Below are 10,000 nucleotides of genomic sequence, written 5' to 3'. Positions count from 1 at the left end.
TTAACTTATTCCAACCATGCCATGGCACCAATATGAGCTAATAACAATTTAAACACATGGTATGTAAACCCAGAGGAACACCAAAGCCAGGTCTGGAGGAGAAGACCGCTAAGGCTAAGTCTATTGCTCAAGTAACACTACATCTATAGAAACAGTGTGCATATTTAAGTAATATATATAGTTCTAAATAGCAAAATGTGTATACATATCATATTTTACACAGCCATAAACAGAAGCAGACTGAGGTTCATAATTAGCCATGGCACTTTAAGGTCAGTGGCCATCAGAACACAAAAGATCCGAGGGTAAGCAGGAGTATCGGAGTATCAACCCTATGTGCCCACCTGCCAGTAAAAACTCAGAAGAACTCGCAGAAGAAGGAATTCTTAATCCAGAACAAATTACAATGTCAATCTAGAACATGAACCATTCCAGCAGGAGGTAGAATTTGAATCAGGAATTAGGCAGAACTCCCGGAACAGAATTGTGTAGACACCCAAGTCAGACAAGGTAATGATCGTAAGAATTATTTTCAGCCAGTTTCTGGAAATAAATATCCAGTACCTATTCAGACACACATCGACATTCCAGAAATCTGCTGCACTTACTTCTGGTGGCACAAATTTCCAAAAATTTCCATAAACAATCCCATTAGACAATCCAGCAGCTCACTACTTGGGCCGGAAAGAGTTAAATCTATATGAGGTATCTTTATGGACATAACCCCCCCTAAGGTATGACATAAAGACTGGCCTGGAGCTAGGTGATTGGATAAACGTCAGTATTAAAAATGTTTAGTGGAATTCTGCAGATTATGGGGGGGGGGATTACAAATTGTAAATGTAAAAAAGAAATGTAAAGATGAAAAATGAGCTTATTTTATACACATAGAATATGTTAGGTATAACATTTGGACTTGCCCTTCAAGCAGATTCCGTGTAATGATGGTGTGTTTATTGCCCCCATTGTGGTTAGAGATGGGGATTCGGAATAATCCCTGTAATATGATTTTTCTACTCAGGAAAATGCTAGAATCCAACTGCCAAGAAATAGTCATCTTTTATCTGGGGTCACATTGCTTTAGATCCTGCCTAACAAATTAACAGGGGCATTGAATGGGACAGGGTCAAGAATCTCTATGCATTGCTTTAGCTTAAATGGAAACCAAAAAAAAACACCTGATTTCAACTAAAGAGGTTAATTGTGGCCCACTGCGTTGATGTCATAAATAGGGGGCAATGCAAACAGCTTTAAATCCCATTTTCTATTGATCTATACATTTATTAGCAATTCTGTTGGAATGTATAGAAACAGAGTTTAATGTTAGATCTGCCCATTTTTCCTGAGTAAAGAAGGCATCTCGTGTTAGATTCAGGATAGCTGTACGCCTATCCTATGCATGTTTAAAGTCCCTCACTGTATTGGCCTCTACCACTTCTGCTGGGAGGCTTATATGTACTACACCTCTGTAGTAATGTTTGTGTAGCAGGGTCCCTTTAATCCATTGAATCCACTTGAACCGTGCAATCAATCATTTTCCATTATAATGTATGTTATTAAATGCAACGCACATAGTATACTGAAATGAAATGTAATATCTTGTTAAATAGATTATTATCCACTAAACATGACATATCGAAACACAAAGCATAATGAGATAAGGCGGAAACTTTGGACAGCTTTCACATAATAAAGAGGGGAAACGATCTTGTTCTATTACAGTAATGATTTTTTGCAAAGATATTCAAATTACAAATAATCAAGCGGTGTTTACCTTTGTTGTACACAATGCAGTTGTTTTTATTGTCCTCTACGCCTTGCCAAGTGACATCCAGCAACCACTTGGGACCATCGTTCAACACCAGCGGGACCGGAGCCTTTGTCTTCTGTACAAAATCAGATAACAAAACAGATACCATTTGGTTTATTTTATTTATAACTAGAATGATAATCGTGATGTTTATGATCATTACCTTGCAAACAATTAAAACTCCAAAGGACTCCAGAACCTGCACAGTAAGGGCTGTCTATAGCACGGGGAAAAGGAGGCAACTGCCCAGGGCCCTGATATCCTCAAGGGCCCATACACAGCCACCCCTTTCCACACGAATATCAATGACCTAGCTAACCCCTGTGTGTCAGGGTCTGATTATAGAGTAAACTAAGAGGAATAGATTACATCTCCCCTGCCTCAAGTGGTTTGTTCCACACCCTCCTTCCTGTTTGGCATGTGAGCAGGGAGTGCTTCCTCTGTCAGGGAGTAGGCTTGTTCTACTGACTCTTCCTGCCTGCCATATGAGCAGGGAGTGCTTCCTCTGTCAGGGAATAGGTTTGTCTCACAGGAATTAGAGAGACAGCTTTTTGGAATACTCACTTTGTGTGTTTAACTGTGAGAGAGTGAGGGCAGTATACTCTATGAGTGCTGTATACTTATCACATTAAGTACATGGGCAGAAAAATGCACAATATAAATACATTTATACATGCAGGCATGGACATGGCATGTTTATGTGATCATGTCGGCATGTATTGTCTACCCAATTACGTATGATGTACATATGGGACCCCAAAGCAGAGCTGTCCTCAGGGCCCCCATAAGAATTAACGACAGAGACCTGAATTCAGTAAAATAAAAACCGTTCTGAATAGCTAAATTATTACTACGGATATTTCCATATGATACAGTATCAGATCAACCCAGAAGAAGCAGATCTCTAGTGGCTTAGATGTATAAAGAGGATACAGATGACTTTCACAGAAGAAGGAGAGTGTTTGCAAGTGAACTTTAGGCACATTGTACAGTTTTTATCAACAGGATCTCACTATTTCCTGAAACAGACAGGAAAGAATTCAGAGACTCGGTATCCATTTCAAAACCTTATCCGCTGTAACATTTATTTTGTACTAGGAAATTATTCTGAATGAATAATGTAATTTCTCCTCTCTATCTTTGCAGTATGGTGATGTACAGTTTTACTGCCGCTGAAATAATAATATTGTTAATGTTTCAATATGTAGCCCCTGGACTATAAAGACACAGGAAGAATAAATTTAAAAGCCGGGAAAGAAGAAGAAAAAAAAAAAGCCTGACACCTCTTGTCCTTTGATGTATAAAGAAAAAATAGCACTCATTCCATTTTTTTACTCTGTTTTATGAGCATTTTTTACAGGCTTAACATAAAAAGGGTGTAATATTGCATTATACACAAAGACAAGCCGTTACTGATTTGTCTTCTAAAATATCATTCTATATACCTAGCAACATAGAGAATTGTACCAACAAACAGATTTGTAGAGAAATACAAAATGTAGGTTAGGTTAAAAAAAAAAATATTTTTTTAATACAGTTGAATGTTACCTATAACACAAAAAATGAGTAATTTAATGCCAGATAAGAACCATTCGGCCAAAAAAGGTTGATCTTAATCAGTTGATATTTTCCTAGTTTCAGGATAGCTTTATCCCTATCCCATGTAAGTTTAAACTCCCTCACTGTATTACCCTCTACCGCTTCTGCTGGGAGGCTGTTCTACTGATCTACCACCCTCTAAGTAAAGTAAACTTACATTACATCTAAGCCTCTAACCCTCTATGGTTTTAGATTATGGCTTCTTGTTCTTTCACACACATTGTACTTCAGGTATGAATTTATAGCTCCTGGTATATGTCACTTTCACACAACATCCCAATAGTTGTTCAGCATGTCTCCTGAGTACAGTAATTCCCCCCATGCATGAGTTTGTTGTGTTGTTTGGGGGTAAAATGCCACATTTGGGAGGTGTGTATGGAATTTTGAAACTGGTCAGTCCTATTTTGGACATCTTTGAATCCGGCCAATTTGATTCACCCCAACAAGTCATACATTATTAAAAACTAGACACCCCATGGGTATTTCAAATGCCAGTATTTTAACTCTTTCCATGCCAGGATTTTTGTGATGATACATGCTTTTTTACATGTATATATTTTTGGACTTTTCTTTACATTTTGTTGGAAATGGATGGTACCCCTAGTGTCATCACTGGAGAATTATTGACTTGCATGGTTGAATGCAGTACCTATATTCAACCTGGAAGGGGGAGCTCAGAGTTCTCAGGAAGGTCTAGAGAGACACTCTTGGAAACTTGTTTAATTTTTTAATGGGCACCGCCATTTTGCAAGAGACAAAATCTCTCACTATGGTGCTTGTGACCGCTCTTTAAAGTGGTAACAGTGTGCCCTGGGATGGTTTTTTGGTGCCTCGATATCAAGTCGTTTCAGCAACCTTTTAAAGCAGGCAGCTGGTATCTTATTTAATATGGCGCTCATTGACGCTCAGAGGAGCAATCAGATGGGGCCCCTGCTGCAGTTTTCGGTGTGGCTCAATGCCTTGACATTGAGGGATTACAGCAACCCCATTTGGGAGAAGAAAGCAATCTTTCATCGCTTTCTAAACCAGTTTAACTTCATGATGTGCCAGACACTTCAGGTGCCATTAACGGAATGTATTCCAAGGCATGTCATTTGTCATCAAGGAGTTAAACACAAACACAGCAGAAAACACTAAAGAGCTTTTTTTTCAGTTTCTATAGCTGTAGACCATCTTTGAATCACATGACAATTAACCATTCCCTGAAAAAACTGAGTCAAATTTAGCATTATTAAATAATCCTTTTTGGGAAAGGCTGGCTGTACATCAGTACTAATGATGTTTGCAATACTACATTTCGTTTTAGAAGGGCTAGGTTCAGAAGAGTAGGTGGGACAATTCAGCTTATACTTGGATAGCATTTTCTTTTAAATACAAAATGACTACAGAAAGGAATACACATTTTTCATGTGTTGATTGTTAGAACACCGTCAGCGATATGTTTTTCTTAAGACATTATCATGCTAAATCTTATGGTGTTCGGAGCAGCCCGCAGGTGATATGTTGAGTTACGTTCTAGAGTAAAGACCCCTTAATGCCATCTCTGTTTGCTTCATATAGTGACCAGTGGAGAAATCGTGATTTCATACTTATTTCAATCACAGTAGGTCACGGAACAATTTCAATATTTGTATTGTATGAAGATTATCACAGTGGTGCTCCCTTAAACCGCTCTACATGAATCAAGTGAGAAAACATTCAATGGGATACCAAAGGAAGGTTTTAGCCGACAAGTGAATGCATGTCCTCGTGTCTCCAAATTAAATAAACATGAATATCAAAGTATCTCAGATTCCTAAATAAAAAGCAATTTAGACTTTAAGCAAAAATTATACTAAAATACAAGAATTGAAACTAATCATCTATGCTCAATATTATTGGGATGGCCATATGGAATCTTAGCAACAAATGTGTTTTTGTCTATTAAACTAAATATATTGTTGATTGTATAAGCCCATATGCATTCTAAAGCACTTGTTTAAATGTTATTACTTGATTTGATGCTCCCTGGGCCCTGGGGCAAATATGCTCTTTCCATAGGGTCTTTAATATGGGGCTAAAGAAGATCGGTGGTTAAATATAAAAATACCTGTTTTTAAAAGCCATTTTTATCATCATAGAAACAAACGGAATGACTGGGCTATCCCATTGGTTGTAATGGTAATAGGGTCATGTTTAAACACTTTGCACCACAATAAATGAGCTTTCATATATGACCCGTGTGGTTCCGTTTGCAGTTGCTCAAGCCTATTCCAGACTAAAGGGGCTGAATGGTTCTTATCTGCTGTCAAATACTATGTTTCTATGTTTTTTTTCGTATGACACAATCCTATCTGTCCCACTTCATCCTCATAAAAATAATAATGTCTTTTTTTAGAGGTACAAACATAAGATCTAGTTTTTTAGTGGCGCACCTAAGTTCTGCACTGATGTAGTCTGCGTCATCTGATTTGGATGCCTTGCGCTCAGTAAGGTTCTGATGAAGATTGAGGAGCAAACATGGGCTCATATACAGTGATGTTGATATATTGATGTCCTTCAACTGCAACCTTCCCAGGACGTCAGTAAAAGAAACCAGGTTATCTGGTTATCTGGTTATCTTACTATGTGTGGCAATAGGTGACCAGATTTCGGCCCATCATTCATCACTGTGTATGTTTAGGTTCCTGGACTGATCTCTTACATTCCATACTTATTGAAATTTGATGGACACATGAAGTTGTCTCTAAAATAGGCCGTTTTGTGACACAGAGTAGTCCTATACATGCACTGTTCATCAGCACAGAGTACTCCTCTACATATGCGATTCATATATTCGCAGGTTGCTTCATGATTTATATTTATTGTCTTGTGATATTGTGAAACAATAAAATAACATCAAACATGACAATAGTATCCATTACAAAAACAATGTTCTGTTTTCCTTTCGGAGGCTTATGAATGAACAGAAATCTAAAAAAAAAATGTCAGCAGAAAAATTGCATCATCAAGTTTCCTAAAAAGATGTACTTTTGGTGGAAAAATAAAACAAAATTGAATATGATCTTATATGGAGAGTGAAACAATGAAGTATGTAAAACTCTTTGTAAGTCTAACAGCGATGTGTCAAATATGTTAATAATTGTCAGCAGCTGCTTCGGTTTGACACACAGCCAATGGTCCCCTAGGGCAAATGTCCCTTCTGGCGAGGTTAGGGGCTGCTTGAATTTACATGGCAGGTTGCTACCATGGAATTGGCAGTAATACACACTGGGAGAGTTACTCCAAGATAGTATTTTCCTTCTTTTCCTTACAGTAGCTATTACAGCACACAAAAAAAGAAGAACCAGGTATAATTAACCCTTTGAATGCCACGTACGACATACAGCCTATTTCTATGATATTCAAACTGTTCCATCTGAGACTATAAGATAATATCAGTGTATTAAAAACATGTAGGAAAACATTTTCTCTATACTGTTGGCACATGGGAGAGGATACAGTATTCGACGTACAAAAGCCAAAAAACAGAAAATGATTTGATTCATATGATTAACGAAAGTTTGCTGTCTTGAAATTCCATTTATAGGTTGAGGCAAGAATAGAACGGAAACAGACATTAAACTAGAGATAAATCTATTAATGTAATAGAATAGCAATGCTCGTGGAGATTCCAAAAGAAGAAATAAGAAGCTGAGATATATTGGAACAGATTAATTAACTAAGATAAAAAGTATCATTTACCAAGATAAAATGGATCAATCTAATTTTTTCCATTGGAATATATGTGGAGATGGCTAATCAATTACTTGGAATAGATGTATCCCCTGCATTGCATCTAATCCATTATAATGCTGAACTCGTGTTAAGTTAAGTCTTCTTTAAAAGAAAATCTCCTGTAGGCGCTGTATGAATGTGCACTTGGGGACCCAGGAATAACAAGTATGGGGTTTAATTTCCATGTTCCACCAAAAATTCCTAACCACATCAACTTGTAGACCTCAAAACGGGGAAAGGGCTACAAAAAAGCTACCAGGCTGACTATAAGAACACTAAAGGAACAGTTTGTGGAGCATGGGGTAAGCTACGGACGGTTCAAAACACCAGCAGAACAGCAGAGCACAAGCACACGTTTACCTCTGTGTGGGCATCATCTTTGCTGGCACCATTCTAGGCACAGTGACCAAAGCGTCCAGTCTAGATTGCCATTTACTTTTAGAAAGACATTTAAAAGAAAATATCAATCACTGGAACACAATTTAAATCAATCCATCAATTATAGAGAGATGATTCTGAACATCCATCTGCTGTACAATAGTATTAAATGCTTTGCTGTCCAGATTCGGAAGAATAGGCTGAGGTCCGGCCTAAACTGATCCAGAGATGTAAAACATTAGGATTTTTTTTTTAAAAAGGATTGGCACCACAAGGGTCCACCCTGCACATGGCTTAAGTATTTGCCCTCCTCATATGCATTAACTATTGGGCCACCTCAGATTAGATCCATATATCTAATACAGAAGTGTAACCATTTATGTCCTTACACCACTGGAAATTACATTCCACTACATTCAATATTCCAAAAACTCCAGTGAGTTGGCCCAATAAATTGTATCAACTTCAACCAAAGATTACTTTTTTAATAGTGGTTGATATAGGAAATATTGTAACCCTTGGAGCAATCCTCTCAACTTTTGGCCAAAAATCTCAAGAGCTGAAAAAGGTTCTTTGCTGGCTAGTTGAACATTTTAGTAGCAATATATTCCGTTTTGCAGAAACATCTCCACAGAGTGCCACACGGACTATATATTAAATATGCTGATTCTTAAGAAAATCAAGAGTTATAGTTTTCTGTAACCAAAACAAACATCCCTGGAATATATTGTTCCATTCATTTGGTTTTGGTTTGACCCGTAGCTACCCCTCTTCATTAAACTACTTAATACTTTACGTAAGATACAATAATTGTTGTGAAGCATAATTTTCCATCTTTATACATGATGAGGACTCCAAGGAGATTTATTTGGTTAACAAAAAAAGGCTTGTATTTCATTTGTATGGCAAAGTTTGACAAACAAACACCTGATTATTTTACTAGCATTTTTCTGCAGTACATGAAAATACCTAATTGTCATAAATAATAATATTCAGAAAGTCCAATCTCTTCAGATCATTCTGCCGTAAGGCTAATATACCAGGAACCCAATAAATAATCCCCATATAATCTTCTACTGCTGCATAATTCTTGGCCGCAACGAACAAACATATGGGGAGAGAATGATGCTTAGAACAAATGCGACTGAAAAGTGTAGGAATCCATGGAAATAACAAGTTTTATCATAAGAATTATTCTGGTCAGTAGCAGAGACAAAAATAATGATATTGTCGCATTTCAGCGAGTTTTCAAGTGCCAGTTCCACAAATCAGAGCGACATTAAAAATGTGACCTGATTTTATAACTAGTGAAGTCTTTGTTCTTTCGTCATTAGCTAAGACGATAACGAATAAGAGACTGGGGTTGATTTATTTATTGCGCTCGCGGTAACCATTTAAGCACTGATGGAGCTAGCAACGCGTTTCACTGCCCCGGTTCACTCCCTGGACTGGTATTTAAAGGGTTAAATGTTTAATACAACATATTCAGTGCAATTTACAGCATATGCCAAGATCGTGACCTATCATTAGAGCAAGGCAGTGAGAAATCTGAAATGGCAGATAAATGACACTATCTTTGTATAAGGTTTTACCCCGAGCTCCCTGGACACACTATATTAGAAACAATTCATGAGAACAAAATAAGACATTGCAAATAATCTTATATCTTCGCTTACTTTTCAATCAGAATGCTAAAATGTGTATAATCTATATTTATATAATAACATATTAGCATGGTGCTTTTCATTCCTATTTTCCTACATAGATGGACCTTGTAGGAGCCATGCATGAGCAGGCTGGCTGGTCTTAAAGAGCGATATTTCACACTAACAGGCCATCCATGGGAGGTGAGTCATCAGTGACATAATATACTGCCATCTTACATCACCCCACACTAGAAACAAGACATGGCTATACTTGCCCCCATGATAAAAGGACCCAGCCATACCCCACAGCCTTGAAATAGTTAATTGCTAGTTTTGCCTGATTATCCGTCAGGCGCCTCAAAACCAAGTCATCCCATTGTTAATTTTTCCAGGTGTAAAACTTGCAATTTCATTCTAAGGTTTTTTACTTAATTAGTAGCCAGTTGGTAGCCAGGATAACCAAGTCATCATAAAAATATATAGTTAAATCCTTTGCATCTACTTTAATATATTGCTACTCAACTAGGCAGATAAACCTAGCTGTGTACCTGGTTATTCCAGAATCTGCTAGGATTGACATAAAAAGCTCTCATATGTGCACCAAGTAACCAGCGTTGACTTTCTTCCCACAGTAACCCAATTCACCCTTTTGTTTCTTCAAACCATTGTGTCTTCGGTGGGCTCACGAGGTCTTGCCACTCCAAGCTATTCATAAGCCTGTGCCTTGCATATGTATTCATAGTTACATATTTCCTAGACATATCTTTTTTGCAGTAGTTGAAGTGCGTCCTTGACCATAGCAATTGCACAG

The 10,000-nt window shown here is 37.5% G+C and overlaps 1 protein-coding gene across 1 annotated transcript in view; it reads right to left on the bottom strand.

The window, feature by feature from the left end:
* Window positions 1-10,000, bottom strand: part of ZFPM2 (zinc finger protein, FOG family member 2) — a 174,297-nt gene that overhangs the window by 66,942 nt on the left and 97,355 nt on the right. The window contains exon 5 of the mRNA XM_053468333.1: window positions 1,775-1,886. Coding sequence (XP_053324308.1) covers window positions 1,775-1,886 — 112 coding nt within the window. The remainder of the gene's footprint in view (window positions 1-1,774; window positions 1,887-10,000) is intronic.

Source organism: Spea bombifrons, chromosome 5, assembly GCF_027358695.1.
Source record: "Spea bombifrons isolate aSpeBom1 chromosome 5, aSpeBom1.2.pri, whole genome shotgun sequence".
Taxonomy (NCBI): Eukaryota; Metazoa; Chordata; class Amphibia; order Anura; family Pelobatidae; genus Spea; species Spea bombifrons.
The sequence above is the reverse complement of the archived record's forward strand: the minus strand, read 5'-3'. Positions and strand labels throughout refer to the sequence as shown.